The following is a 16,697-nucleotide window of genomic DNA, read 5'->3' on the forward strand; positions in this document are numbered from 1 at the left end:
TATGTAAATGTTTTATTATCCACATGACTTGTACTTACTTAGTGAAGTAAAAATTCGGATGCTGAAGGGGAGTACTTCACCTCGATATAATATTCATATGTTTTTTTCTGTAAGAAATAATTCATGGTACGTTCTATGAAATTCTTTAAATAAGCGATTTTAAAGCATTTAATTTAGATAATTACAGAATTTATATCATAAATAGGGAAAATTGCCTTTACATAATCAAAAGTTTTTTGAAATATCACACATGTCCCAAAGAAAAATGAAAATATGCATTAAATTTAAGACGATATAATCACGATGCACATTTTCATTGTTAAAAATAGATTTGAAAAAGTTGCTTATTGCTACAACTTTTTTGTGAATCGTTTGTGAACCTTTTGCAAGTGTCTATTTTAATCGGACGCATCTTCGCTAGCGAAGATGAATCGGACGCAGTCACCCAGATTAACTGGTGCCGTAACCATGATTGCGTTTAATACTGCATAAGCTTACGTTGACTTCTTAAATACTGTTGTTAATAAATACATAATGATCATGTAGTTTGTTTTACGAGACTTTCTTAAGGAGGCTGGATGACCAACTTAAGGTGGAATAACACACCTGGAAAAATCACTCATATTTACAGTAATTTTTTTATTATGAAAGATATAATGATAAATAAACTAAACATATGTCAAATAAGCGATCAAATTGCAGTTTGGGATAAAAAATGATTATCTAAAAAAATTAAGTTTAGTAAGTAACAACAAAACGCCCTTGCGGGATTCGAACTCGGGATATACGGATCACAATACCGAGTCCTTATCCACTCGGCTTTGGAGTAAGTTACATGTTGCCATCAAAAAAATTCTTTTAATGAAACGAAATATTGTTCCGATCAAAGGTCAGCCATTTTGTGACGATGTGTTATTCCACCTTAACCATCAGATCTATACATTGAAACTTTTAGATATGATATTTTAAGCTATACATTACAATATTATCTTCTGATTAAAGAAAATCCATTTTCAGGTTTTAATGTTTAATATTTCCCTACATCTTTATACAGAGCTCTTCTTCTATAGGAGGTCAAAACAATAAAAATGGCCACGACAACATTCACAACCCTAGTATAACTTGATAGACGTCATTCAAAAGTTGTCTCTCTTTGTTTGTCGAAAAGAAAAATCATTTTTCTATGACCTTTCTCCATATATAATAGTCCATGAAATGGAAAAATCTTTCGACAAACCAACATATCAACGCCAGGGGCCTCCCACTTGGTTGTGAGACGGACATCTCAGAGCGGACTAAGGACCTACAATGAATGACGCTTTGAGGAGTATTAAGGACCTACAATGTATGACGCTTTGAGGAGTATTAATGTAAGACGCTATGAGGAGTATTAAGGACCTAATATTTATGACGTTTTGAGGAGCATTAAATAAGACTTTAAGGATTCTAGATGCTTAAAAAAATACACATTCATCAAATCTACCTTAAGATTTTAGTCATAAACGATTACATGTTTATCTTTTTTACCGAGATTTTCGCCTTAAAGGGGTCACGAATTTGGTCAAAAATTATTTTTCCGATTTTAATATTTACAATGCTGCAGAAACTTAAGGCATTTTTAATAGGCGACCGAAATTTGAGTGTCATTTGTTGAGTTATAAGCGAGTTAAGGGCTTGAAATTCTTCGCTGTGTAAACAAAGCGTTTGTTTACAATTTGAACGTTGAAGTTAAAATTTCAGTTTTAAACATAAAACGAATGTTTTAAATTATAGGAACTGTTTATCTATGCTTAAAATAAATAAAAATATAGACAAATAAGCTGGAAAAAGATTCTTTAATAGTATATTGAATCTATGTAAACAAAAACAGGGCACGAGCCTTGTTTACTTGACAAAGACTTGTGAGCCCTGTATCTTGCTTACCGGTATTACTCTACGAATGACTCTCAAATTTTATTTGATTATTAGAGATGTATTTCTAAAGCATTGTAAATAATAAAAACATAAAAATAGAACTTGACCAAAATTTTAAGGAGATTAAATAGTCTACAAATGGCCATGACCATCCAGCTCCCATACGGTAGAAAAATCACCGAGAATTTATTTCTTCTATTTACAGACCTTGTGGCAAAGTCAAACGTAAAGAAAAGAATTATATGCATACTTACACGTATAGAGGATTTTGTGTCATATGGTACCTTGTAGGTAAACTGTAATTTGATTCATTTTATATGCAACGTTGTGCTTTTAATTTCAAATAATCTTTCACTTTCACCTATGTTTAAAAAATATATGTAAAAAGAAAAACAAACAAGAAATATAGATTTTTATTCAAAATCTTTATAAATGGAAAAAGTTGAACAACAATATTCACAAGAATAAGTCAATATATACTTATACTGGAAGTAAAAGAAGCCAATGCTAAGAAATTTCATGAAGGGAACTCACGAAAAGTACAAAATTAAATTTATTTACATGCTGCTATTTTAAAAATGTATCAAAATAAATCTTTGTCATATCTGTTCTTCCCCTCTTCAGGCCATAAAAGCACCCGGATACAGATCATGTACCCGGAAGTACCCTTGTTCTACTTCCGGTTCTTTAGAGAATAGACTCTGTGTATGAACTACTGCAGGATTTCATTTTTATCAAAGGACTTTTCTTGTTAAACTGGCTATGAATCCGCTGAAGACAAAAAAACAATGGATAGAAGATTATTAACATACTAAAAAAATAATCTTTCAAAACACATTTGTCAGCACGTAAACACTTTATCTATATATAATATGTACAAATTATCGATAAAAGATATTAGTTCTTATGGATTACTCTAATATTATCCAGCTTTTATTCTTTTATTTGAGATTATTTAACTTCTCAGTGATTTAATATTTGGCTTCATCTGAAGAAAAAACAAACACGCCATTGATACATGGTCCAGTGAAGGACAATCAACCATCGATCTTATTTCATAAATTTTCTCGAGGTTTTCAGTAAATTTACGTGCATATCAGTGCATATCCCTAAATCTACGCAATTAAAAACCAAAATGATTTTCGTCAATTCTGCCCCCTGTCAAATATCAAAGGCCGAATGATGTTCCGATTGTTGACAATTAGGAAGCCTCTTATTAATTAATACACTAATTACCTGGTTCAAGGCAAGGTCAAACGTACTGGTGACCATGGAGCACGACCGTCGGTTCTTCATGTTCTGGAGACTGGAGCAGGATTTACTCTCTTGGTAGTTGGTCCAGTGTTTCTTCAAAGCAGCCTGTACCTGTCAATGCCAGAATGCATAACTATAAATAACAATTTCAAAATCAACGAAAATTGTTGGTCAACGAAAATTGGTGATACCACAGTAATTGACAGTATAGCTAGGTTCTGATCTCTCCGATGAGATAGCAGTACAGCAGTGAGATGAAGACAAAGTGACAGCTTTCATGCATAAGAAATACGTGACAGAGATAATTCTGACCTCTCCGTTGAGATAGCAGTACAGCCGTGAGATGAAGATAAAATGACTGATTACATGTAATAAATACGTGACAGAGATAATTCTGACCTCTCCGTTGAGATAGCAGTACAGCAGTGAGATAAAGAATCCCTGGAAGGAAACCAGGAAGTAGGTGGAGTAGGACCAGAGTCCGAACTGGACCACGCTCTCCGCGGGGGGATCGATCAGGTTTACGATGTTCGTGATGCCCAGCAGTGGCAGCAAAACAATGGCGGCCTTCACGGCTTTTCTGAAATACAAAGTACAATATTATGTGCACAAAACATTAAAAAGCGATGTTCTCTTTTTATTATAAAGAAGTTCTGTTTAACACAACTTTTACTGCTTGAGCTGCAAAAAATGGTCATGTAGCCAAGTTTTTAAAAGTAAAATTATGAGATACATGCAAAATGCGATAATTTCGACCATATTTCTGACACGAAAGTTGAAAAATACGCCAAGACAATGCAATCGACTGTTGAAAAAAAATCAATGAATTATATCATATTGGAACTTTATGACAGTGAACTTCAATGAGCATTTCATGATAGACTTATCACTATGTTTCATATATCACTGAAATTCAATTCAACTTCAATACAGCTTCTGTCAGCGTTTTCCCGTCTCTATCTACATATTTACTAGCATTCTTCTATATCTATAGTATTCTATTTTAAATTGGACTCCAATGGCTCAAGATTACTAAAACAAAAGTATTTATGCATCATACCTTGGCCCGTAGAATTACCTGTTGTGTCATATTTTCCCAAAAATATAATATTGTGATAGATTTACATCAACGCTTATCCCTTTTTTAATCTCTCTTACGTTAACTCAATTGTTTTGAACAAGACGTAGTTTAACACAATGCAATGAAGTTAATATGTAAATACATTTGATATCCGTGTAAAGGAAAGGAATGGTTATCTTCTAGATACATGTATGTCATGATATACACCCTTCAAGTCAAAACATAAAGTAAGACACAGGTCATAAATTTGCATGAATGGTTCATTCTGATGTCTACTACATTGTAACTATATATAAAAACAGAGTCTAGAATCTTTGTTTTAAACATCAAAGTATGTCAAATGTCTATATATATACCAAGAAAAATGCTAATTTGATTACAATGTAAATTAAATCATTTGTTTGTTTAAAAAGTGCGCTTTGTCCCAAATTTAGCTCACTTCAGTATTTCCAAAAAAAAAAAAATGATATGGTTTAAAATTAATGCACTTAAGAAGAACTTTTAAAGTGTTGTATAATATTTTTTTAATGTGCGTTGCCATAACTTGCATATACTTCTATACATGTAATAACATTATTTACATTATAACTGTATACATTTATTGCATGATGACCAGGGAAATATGAACTTCAAGATTTATTCCCTCAAGAAAAATCATATTTACCGAGGGCTTCGTCCGAGGCAAATTTGATTTTTCGGGGGGGGGGGGGGGTAATTTTTCCCAAACATTTATAAAGTAAACTTTTTATTATACTGAACAACATTTGATTATACTAAATATGTCTATTATAGTACATAATTTTTTTTTTACTTTTCGAAAGCAATAACGTCGTACGTAATTGTTTGATTTTCTATGATATTTTCTTTCTTTTCTTTTATACATTGGAATTATAGAATACTTATATTGGTGTTTGTCATATATAAAAAGAATTAGGATTAATATGATTATTACTTAAATATTTATATTAATTAAATACATTTGATTTAATCATATTTGTCTATTATAATATGCTAATATCGGCTTTTTTTTATATATATATTTGGAATGAAAAATACCGAGATTTCATATTAGGTGGAATATGATATTTATTTCCCTATAGAGACATTATATTTGTTTGCCCTGTCACATTACTTTCTAGACCAATCAGATAACGCGTTACATAGAATGATCATATTGAGGTATAATAATATCATTTATGTAAAATAAAGCATACTTAAAAAAACCCCAACATTTGGAAAAAAAAATACATTGCATGAATTGTGTAGTCTGTCAATTGTCCTGTGTCAAAAATGAAACAGGTTTACCTGACTTTCGTCACCTGGGGTTCCAATGTGCGAGTCTTTCTCAGCTTATGGACGAGAACTCGAATGATGTTCAGAAGGAAAAATAAATTAACCTACAAAATATTCAATATCGTCCTTATATCAAAACTCTGAGGAAAACACAACTTTAAAGAAAGTCAATTAATAGCTATTTAAAGGGGCATGGTCACAATTTTGGGCAAATTCTGTTTTTATTATGTACAATGCTTTAGGAATACATTTCCCAATGACCAAATGAAATTGGAGAGTCAGTAGTAGAGTTATAAGGAAGATACAGGACTCACAATTCTTTGTCATGTAAACAAGGCTCGTGCCCTGCTTTTGTTTACATTAGTTCATTATACCGGTAAAAATTCTTTTTTAAGCTGATTTTTCCATCTTCTTATTCAACTCAAGCATGAATAAACAGATCTGAATGTTTACCACATTCATTTTCGGTCTAAAACTGAAATGTTCACTTCAACGTTCAAAATGCAAACAAACGCTTTGTTTACATTGCAAAGAATTGTAAGCTCTGTAACTCGCTTTTAACTCAACGAATGACACTCAAATTTATATTGACTATTAAAAATGCCTCACAGAAGCACTGTAAACATTAAAATCGGGAAAATAATTTTTGATCAAAATCGTGACCATGCCCCTTTAATATTTCAACCAAAAATAATACATTTTTTGCTCCATTCGAAATGTTCAATCCAATCTGCCAGTGCTGTTTTCGATAAAATTGTTGGCCATTGATGATAGTAAATATTCTTCACAACTGTTGTCCCTTTGTTCTAACACCCACAAGGAGTGTTCGATATGTAATGTGTGTGGGTTTTTTGTTTTTTTTTTACAATATCTCAAAAGCATTAGACCGAAAAAGTGAAATGAACTTTTGTGCTTATGGTTCTTTTGGCAACTTTAGGCCTTCTATCGTGTTCACCTAGCCATTCTTTGTTTCCAATTTTTCTTATTGATTCAAAATAGTGAACCCCTGTTTCGTCACCAGTGTCAATATTTGCTAGTAGTTGTCTTCGATTGAATTGTAGAAAAATATGTAGCAATTGTTTAGCGGTTTGTGCTTGTACCCGTGTTTGGTCATCTGTCAATACATGTATATCGGTATTAATCTGGCAGAAATCGTTCGTATTTTCAAAATCCGCTTCAAAATGAAATGCACCCATGACAGCGACATGCCAACATCGAATCGTGTATCTGCCATCATTTTCAATTATATGCATAACTTTTAAGATATTTGCGTTGCTTGTTACAGTAACAGGTCGGCCATACCGGTATTTTGTTGCATCTTTGACGGACTCTGTCCAGTCAGAGATTCTTTCTTTTTCTGGGCACGAACTGTCTTATAAGATAGCTTATCAGACCCATAACACCCCCCCCCCCCATTTAGTAAAAATCTTCATTCATACCGAATGACCGAGTTTACTGCGAACTTATATAAGCTCTTATTTCTTCAATATTCTCAACCGTTTCCAAACCATTACTACATCGGAGGTCATTGACTGTCATTATTGAATGACTAAGTTAAAACTATGTATGGAGCTAAAGACCGTGTTCATGTAATATGAAAGGTATTTAATAGAGCTATTCAATAGTCTCATATTCAAAGAAATCGCGCAATGCGTTAACGCGCTATGCAACAAAACAAATTACATTTCGAACAAAGTTCGCAAATGCTATCTTAGTACTGTAAACCAACTTTTATTTGTGAGCGAGATATTTTCGCGAGATTCGCGATAGCATTGTCGTCGCGAATATTTCTCGCCGCGAACCAGCCCTTGTCGTATGATTGTTATAACAACACAGGTCTTAATATAATAAGGCTTACTCGCGAAAACTAGTCATCGCGAACCAGTTTGTGTCCATTAAAATCGCGAAATAATGTCATCGCTAATTAATGGTTGGTTTACAGTATTTAGTCAGTATAAACTGGTACTCACACCAATAACTGCTACTCTTGGCGCTTCTATGATCCAATATTGCTTTAAAAAGTAGTATGGAAACCAACAGCTGTAAGAAAAAACAAGTGAACCATTTAAGAATTTCAAAATCTAAAGGAAATACAGTAGAACCTATTTGATATGAAATCATTTTCAAAGGACATGAAAAGGGTACTGTATTAAATGGGTCCCTAGAGTAAACGTTATTAATAATTAACTTTTACTGAACATTTCAATTTGATCCACATGCCTTCTTTGTGAGGTTGTATTTCATTTAAAATCTTTAAAAAAGGGGGACATTAATTGAATAATAAAATGGCGATCTCCCTGACGTCACATGCAACCATTAAATGCAAACAATAAGATACACAGATTAAAAAACAAACCAAAAACAAACCAAAAGAAAAAATTATACTGGAAAGACTTTTAAAACTGTTGTTTTATAACTGACTTTTATCATTCATAGTCCTTGAGAAATGAATTTTTTTCGAGCCATAAAATGCGTTAAAATGATCACTTTTCGTCCAACGAATTAGATAAACTAATAATAATTATGATTTTTGTAGAAAAAAATAAATGTATAGAGCAATGAATTTATGTATTGTTTATCAGAGCAAATCATAATTGAAAGTGTCCCATTCTTTATTAAACAAGGAAAAATTTTCACTTTAGTTATATTTTTTTTGGATTTGGTTTTATTTTGTATCAAAATTTTTTTATTGAAATATTTCTGGAAATCACAAAATCATATATATTTTCATGCAAAGGGATGTACTGAGAGTAATCCCAACAAAAAGTGTAATAAAATTCCCGTTGATAAAGCAAAGATTTATTAAACCAATACGCGTAATATTAGCAACTCTATGAGGCAAGCAAAATGTAAGCATGAATTGATATCCTGTTTAATATATGTTCTTTAAATAAACGATATCATTTTAACAGCAAGAAATCAAGGTTAATGTGACACTTCCTATGATCCGATTCCGTTAAGCGTTTGACACTATATACGTCATCGCAGACCATGATCGACACCATATCACGTGATCTTGTAAGTTTTGCGGATCTATTTTATCCCCAGCCAATATGGTGACAACTGGCATGCGTGTGTATATCAGTTTTCCGGACTTTGGGTCATTAACATCAGATAGCAGACTCCGGACGTCAGAATGTGTAAGTTTCGTGTGTAAATATCTACCTACTTCTTTTCACACACCTGTTTTGATACAAGTCCAGCATTGTAACTACCCATGCTATTGTGAAGGGAATCGGAGCACCTGAAGTATAAAAAAAAAGAAATCCAATGGTCTCATTAATTGCAGACATGACACAGATCATGATTCAATTTGCTCACGCAGTTATATATTTATTGCTATGACGCCATAGTTGAGTACAAAATCTTCACCTGCTTGAACTTAGATTCTGTTAACTCTTATATATAACTACAATAGTTAAAATCATCATACTACACGTTCATGTATATATACACATATTTCTTGGTTGTTGTAAAATAGAAAATACGTTAAGGAGGTTGGGTGGTCAAATCTACTTATGTTTTTTAATTATTTGATTTATAGATATAAACTATTATACCGGTATATAGAAAAATTCCACATATTTAAGAAATGAACTCAATATCTACCCAAGTTATACGAGTATAACCTGGGTTGGGGCAATTTACGCTTTATAATCCGCGAAGCGAATTAAAAAAAAGCGTAAATTGCTCCAACCCAGGTTATACGAGTATGACGTTGGTAGATATTGAGTTCATTCCTTATATTTTAATTTTCTGTAATTTGCTGTACAAATTGAGTCCGTTTTACTAACTAAATTTTTCTATCCAATCAAATGCCGCGTTAGATTAAGGTATTTAATGTATAATGAAGGGATATTGAACGATTTAGAATCGTTCTAAACTAGATAAATATGTATTGCTAGATAACTATGAAAGTGAAATGAACCAAATTCACATGTCAGACATCATATAAGGAGCTGATCATTTCGCACTTAAAATTTTTTTAAAGAGTTATCTCCCCTTGATGAAAAAAACAGAAAATTTTAATTTCGTCAACATATCTGCGGTAAATGAATCATTTTATTTGATATTTCAAAAAAAAAAGTTTATGCTTGTATTAACCAAGAGAGTTTAACGAATTTCAAGTTACTTTTTACAATATCTAAATAAAACATATGTTGCCCATAGACTGCAATGCAAAATTCAGGGTGTAATTAGTTACATCATAATCACAATATTAAAAATTCCTTTGGTGGAGTATTTTTATTTGATAACACCTTCAAAATGATATTATGATTAAGAATATCGGAGCATTCATTTATAAGGTACAAAATGTGGTCGTTATACATTGAATACCTTAAAATTTGGATGTTTCTCTCATATCTTCATTCAAAGCTCATCTTGTTAGATATATATTATTCTAAAAATTACCACAACCATCCAACCCTCTTCAATAGACCCTGACCACCTCGCCTTATTGTAATAACTGTTTAACAACTGCATAACGTACATGTAAGATGAACTTTATGTACACATTGCAATTGTCAGTTGTAACCATACATTCTTTACGTTAAAAAAATATTAAATGCTTGTATCATTAGCAAACCGTAAGACCAAGTGTATTTTCAATGTATCGGTAAGATTGCACACAGTGGAACTAGTCTTACCCCATCCTAACATATAGTAGAAGATATAGTTGGGTTTCCCTGAGAAAAACGAGACAGCGATGATGTTGTGTAAATGGATTCCCTCCACTAACATCCACATGAATTGTACGGACTCCGTGTACTCCAATAGTGTGTATATCGTCTCACAAAATGTTGGCTACAAGAGGAAATAAGATGTACATGTATATGCATTTTAAAGCACGGTCATTCTAAAAGCGGATTTTAAGGTTTTTTTTATTGCATTTTGATCAGATCTAGGCCTTTGTTATCCATTAAAACAAATCCGAGGCACGAACACTGATAATTACCAATGGGGAGAAAGACGAATCGAAAAAGACATTGAAGCAAATAATTTTGACTTTTGAAATGACCCCAAGGAAAACAATGTACCGTATGAAATATTGCAATGTAACTTCCGGTTGCCGCTAGGTAATGTGATTGTCTTTCCCGGGCAATGTATTGGTCAATGTACAGGACTAGACGGATGATCACTTGGACAATGATAGCCAACAAGAGGTTCCGATGGATCCGAGTTCTATGACATCGTAAAGTCCGGAAGTAACAAAATATGAATAGTGACGTCACACACGAAACGAGGGATACACACAGACCTATGATTTCCATAGTACGGGTTCCAACCACAATTTTCTTCATCAGCTGTAAAGGGATTTTTTTTTCAAAATACAATTCTAAAAAATTATTGATATTTAATTGCAATTTTATGTCAAGTTTTCTTTTCAATTTAAAGTAAATGCACAGTGCTTCGCTCCACTTTCGTTAACTTTTATTGACACGGTCAATCCAAATAATCAGTCAAATAATTTATAAATCAATCAATCAATCGATTAATCGGGTACTATACCTCTCTATCTTCGGCCGACTTATTGCCGTAGAACTTGGCCATGAGTCTCCTTGACTCTGGGGTATAACAGTCGGTGTAGTTTGAGTACCCCAGGGGCTGAGGCCCCTCCCACAGAGAATTCTCACCACAGCGTCGGTAGGCCATTTCTATTGTAAGACAATACATCTATTATCATAATGAAATTTTAGAATTGCTTCGGGTTCCACATTTTAATAATTCTTAATTTTTCATAAAGGTTCATCGAACTTAAAACCCTTAGGAAGGAGATGATAACTCACCAAGGTACATTGTAAGTAACTATTTCTGTTAAAATACCTGGTGTCAAGCTATGTAATTTTGACAAATTTTGTTGACCTTAGTTTTTTGAAATTATGTGAACATTTAATATATCAATATATGAATCAATACTCTTTTTCGAACATCATTACAACTAATGGAATGGGGTAATAAACCAATTGACCAATATGTTGCCCTATTTGATTTAGCCATAATTTTACCGTTAACCACCTCGTTGACCAAATTTTATTTCCTGCTGGAAATATCAATACGTTCCAAAACCGATTCAATGGAATCAAATTAGTCTTGCTCATAAAGAATTCAAAAGCGTTTTCATCGCGCAAATTTTAATTATGGCTATAAATATGATGTCAGTCGTGATCATACCAAATTGAAAAAAAACCTTGATATTAAAACCAAACTGGTACAGGAATTAAGTTTTACAGCTCCAGAAACACTAACGAACACAAGACTAATGAAACCTTTTCGGGCTTTAATGAGAATTTTGTATGCATTAAAGGTTTTATTAGTATTCAAGATTTTGAATATTTCTTTCTCTAGACAATCTAATGAGGTTTTGCTCTGAAATTTTTATATTAGACTTATCCTTGCTCTGCAAAACGGTTAAGGTACCTCACATCTTAGCCCACTCTGTGGTTAAAGCATCGGGCTTGTGAAACACAGGTCACGTGTTCGAGTTCGCCTCGGGCTTTTATTCATATTTATTCATGTTTTAAAATCATATTTCCCCACTGAATTGCATATTTTTCGCCCTTTTGACTTACATACTTCTTATGTTATCTCTTATTATCAATTATTTTTCAGATGATTTGAAAAAAAACAAAAACAAGAGGCCCTTGGGCCACGTCGCTCACCTGAGGAACAATAGGTATGATAAAATAAGCTTAATGGAGTCATGATATAACTATCTGGACAATATAGTATTATATAGTATAATACGTGTAAATCCTGTATAAATAGAATCCAGTTTCCCCCTGGATTTTTTTATGTTGACTTTCATTAGTCCTAACAGGATGATTTAATAGTCATATCACATGTTGAGCATTGCAGTTCTCAAAAAGATCATAAGTAATTGTTGATATATGGAATAAAAACCTACATCAAACTTTGAACCCCTTGTAAGGCCCAAGAATCGTCCAGGGATTAAAGTCTAAACAATTTCAAAGACTCACCTGGCTGATTAGTTTATGAGAAGAAATCTTTTAAAACGCGGGCATGTTAAGGCTTCCCGATGCGATATGTAGAAAGTCACTTGTCTGTACTTCATATGATATGACGTCATAATTAACTTTGACGTCACGATCTGCATTCCTGTCGATAGTTCTCAGGGAATGTATCTTAACGTTAAAAGTGAATTATATCAAACCAGTATAATACCGCATGTTTCCTTTATATAGATGCTGCAGTTAATTCTAGACGTACAGATTTCATTCATATTAAAAACCAGTATCAAATAATCGGCAGTTTTCAAGCTTCGTTTTAAGTAAAAGACTATTTATAAACTAGTGGTTTGGAGACTCTCCCTGCTACGTGTAAACAACTGAATGAAGAAATTTTAATGCATGTAAAACCAGCTTGGCGCAGGTGAAATATCAACACAATTTTAGAATATTTTACGTAAAATTGGTAGAGAAAATAAGTACCACTGTGAATCGTGCTGCGGAAACCTATGGATTTACCCCAATTTTTTGTAAATCGCTTTTGATTAGTAAAAATGTGCATTATTTTGATGATTTTGTGGAATGTTTCAACAATATCTTCTATAAACGAAATATCTATTTCTTTCCCAAGCAAGAACTTCAAAGTTTATGACTTAACAAAGGATTTTTCTTAAAAATATGTATGATTTAATGTCATTAATCACCTGCGCCGATGCGTTTTAACTAGATCATTTGCAATATTAGGATTCGCCTGTCACGTGATTACGAAGTACATATGACGTCACAAAAATGCATCAAATATAATGTTTGACATCGATGTCAATAAATGTAACATAGATTTAAAGAAATACTCCCGGTAAAATTATTTTTGCCATGAATCAAATAATATCGTTTTCCAGCCGTATTTTAGCATCGGGACGCCTTAACAATGCTGCGAAGATTTACTCTATATATCCCCATGTAAAAATTCGACCAAATCCCCTCATTGTGACCCGGGGTTAAGATTTTCCCAACTGTGACTATGATTCACACATTTTTCAGCTTTCCTGGCTGATTAGTTTCTGAGAAGAAGATTTTTAAATATTTATGCTATATAAATTCCTATGTAAAATTTCGCTCCCCCCCCCCCTAAAATAGTGGCCCCATGCATCCTGCCCCTAGGGTCATGATTTTCACAACTTTGAATCTACACTGACTGAGGATGCTTTTTAAAAGTTTTTCAAAAGTTTCAACTTTCCTGGCCCAATGGTTCTTAACAAGAAGATTTTTTTTAACATTTCTAATAAAATCAATAATTCTTGGGCCAAATGGTGCTTTGTGCCAAGTTTAGATCAAATTTGCATGGTAGTTTTTGAGAAAATGTTGAAAATGTGAAACGTTTACAAACGGACGGACGGACGGACAGACGAGACACAAAATGTGATCAGAAAAGCTCACTTTAGTGAGACAGTGTTTCAAAATTTAAGAGCAATTTATAACCACGTTATATAGGCTCGTCAATCTGCAGAGAGAGAGAGAGAGAGAGAGAGAGAGAGAGAGAGAGAGAGAGAGAGAGAGAGAGAGAGAGAGAGAGAGAGAGAGAGAGTGAGTCTCACTGTGGGGGTCCAGGCCAGGGTAAGGAGGGCACGCCATGAACACCGTCTGTCCGGCCGGGACAGGGGGCCAACACAGAATGGTATCCCATGTTGAACTGCACCAATTAGACACTGCAACGTAACAGAGAAAAGACGTAAAACAGGAACACTGTCATCATTTTTTTAAAGGCATAAAAAAAATTTAAAAGTTAATAATTTAAAAGTAAAAATTAAAATTTATTCAACTTAAATTTTTATTCGTTAAGAGACTAGTTAACTTCAGAATAAAAACGTATTCAAGACATGCAAAAACATATGCAATACTAGAATTCAATTTTTTTTTCAATATTATGTCTTTTAAACATATCAATATAAAGATTAAACTAATGGCTTAACTCTTGTAAAAAATGAATAATAAACCAGTTTTCATTGTATGAAAAGTCAGGCACGTAGCATCAGGGGGGGGGGGGGGGGGCGGGGGGGGGGGGGGGGTTTGCTTGTCAACATTTTTTGGATGAGCCTGCCCCCCCCCCCCCACACACACACACACACTTTCAAAAACGATGCTACGTGCCTGAAAGTTGAGTGTTAATGACTAAACTAACTGTACATGTACAAAGATAAACAAAGCATCTGGAAAATAATATAATAAGTGCGATTTAAATTTTGACCAATCCGCCGAGTTGTTACAGACCTTCTTTGGTGTTCACTTCCGATTCCATGGTGTGTGTACAATCTACGTCTGAGATGTACTTCCAGGGATCTCTCAGTCCGTTTTCAAACAACAGTGAGTGATTTGTCATCTGAAACAAGTCGATCAAAATTTGAACATATGAAGTTCTTTAAACTACAACTAGTAATATTATTGCAACATCTTGTTTATAAGGAGTTTAAAAATCTGGAACGATTGGTTTGACACAACACTGATTATTCGGTCATCGAAATATAAGGAGTTATCTAGAAGCAGACTGATATTTTAAAAATTCTCTAAAAAATAGAGTATTGTCTATTATTGTTGAATATTGTGTCTATTATTAGTAACAAATGCATGCAACAAAAATCTCCTATACTTATTTGGCGTAGATATCCACCTTAATTGATAGATTCTAACGCAGGACGAATAATTGTATTATTAAAACAACCACTGATTGGTCAAATAACGACTGAAGAAAATCAAAGGCAACGATGATTGATTGGTTAAACAACATCTATGGCTATACAGCGGAAGATGATTGGTTAATAAAAAAACAGAGACAGGTTTAAAGGAACGAAGGCACAATTTGACCTTCCATTTTGTTATGTCTAGAACAGCATGTGATTGGATTAATAATTTTGAGCCAGATTTCAAGCAACGCGAGAGATTCGGGCATCAACACCGAAGACAAATCCGAAAGAACAGCAATAGCGAATGACTGCAGGGTTTATCAAAGTCTGAGGAAGATTTAAGAACGACGAGTGATTGGTTATAGTCTGAGGGAGATTTGAAACAAAAACAAGAGTTTGATTTATCAAAGTCTAAAAATATTCATACAAAATAAAAACAAATGCAATCGAATGGTTATAATCAAAATTAAATAAACTAAGAAAAATATATATAACACAAAGGCGAGCGACTTATATAATCAAAATATTGGAAAATTTAAAACAATGTCAGTGATTGGTTAATATCTGGAATTGAGACAATGCAAAAACACTGTGCTGGATAATTAAGCCAGTGCAAAGGTGGCATTTCTGCACCATTTTAGTCTGCATATATCGAAAATTCAAATATTCCATCTAATAAATCAGATGCTTAAAGCTTAAAGAGTTAACAACCACCTTTGTTACCTGTCAGGTGAGATATTTACCTTTCAAAACTGATACCCTTCAGGAAAATAATTTTTCTTATAGGAAAAACAATATTACGATATTGAAATTTTAATTTCCTGTAGAAAAATTACCTGTACCTGTCTGAATCAAATTCCTACAGGTAACAGCTTTTTCCTATAGGAAATATTATTCCATTAATAATTTTAGAAAATCCTTTGTTAGGATTGTTACTATTTCCTTTAGGAGAATCATTGTCTTATGGAATTTTAATTTTTAAAGGTAAATATCTCACCTGTCAGGTGAAACACACTAAAAACAAAAGTGGTTTTATACTCTCTAGAAAATGGTCTATCATTTGCAATTGGTATTTAAGGATTTTTCCGAAACTGCATCTTGAACGCTGCTAAAATGCCATCTAAGCACCGGCATAATTTTCCACCACAGAAAAGTCTTAAAACAGTGAACAATGAGAAATAAAGAAAGAAATAAGATTATAAGCAATTACTTCCGGTGGACATACAATAATATAAACAATGTAAATTTAGCAAAACGAACAAACTGAATAAGATAGATATTGAAAATAAAAAACAATTCTATTGATCATGTGTCTTTTCCGTAGATCTTTTTTGGACGATAACTTTTCAACTATTCAATATTGCCCCCGGGGTGGGGTGGGGGGGGGGGTTGAGAAAAGAAGGGGGAGGGTCATCATAACTGAGTCCAAACAGTTGACCCGTAATATTAGTATCCCTATTGTATTGAAACTTCGCATAGTAATTTACATGTACAAACCATCCATAGGCA

At 33.2% G+C, this 16,697-nt stretch overlaps 1 protein-coding gene across 1 annotated transcript in view; it reads right to left on the bottom strand.

Annotated features, from left to right (window-relative positions):
• Positions 1-2,383: 2,383 nt before the first annotated feature.
• LOC105339500 (PDF receptor) overlaps positions 2,384-16,697 on the bottom strand; it is a 32,920-nt gene continuing 18,606 nt past the window's right edge. The window contains exons 2-12 of the mRNA XM_034461931.2: positions 14,779-14,887; positions 14,106-14,216; positions 11,054-11,199; positions 10,582-10,848; positions 10,192-10,348; positions 8,726-8,786; positions 7,513-7,582; positions 5,555-5,646; positions 3,568-3,748; positions 3,151-3,279; positions 2,384-2,685 (exon numbers count right to left, since the gene is read on the bottom strand). Of these exons, the coding sequence (XP_034317822.1) occupies positions 2,602-2,685; positions 3,151-3,279; positions 3,568-3,748; positions 5,555-5,646; positions 7,513-7,582; positions 8,726-8,786; positions 10,192-10,348; positions 10,582-10,848; positions 11,054-11,199; positions 14,106-14,216; positions 14,779-14,887 (1,407 nt within the window). The 3' untranslated portion in view covers positions 2,384-2,601. The remainder of the gene's footprint in view (positions 2,686-3,150; positions 3,280-3,567; positions 3,749-5,554; positions 5,647-7,512; positions 7,583-8,725; positions 8,787-10,191; positions 10,349-10,581; positions 10,849-11,053; positions 11,200-14,105; positions 14,217-14,778; positions 14,888-16,697) is intronic.

This window comes from Magallana gigas, chromosome 10, assembly GCF_963853765.1.
Source record: "Magallana gigas chromosome 10, xbMagGiga1.1, whole genome shotgun sequence".
In the NCBI taxonomy this organism is placed as follows: domain Eukaryota; kingdom Metazoa; phylum Mollusca; class Bivalvia; order Ostreida; family Ostreidae; genus Magallana; species Magallana gigas.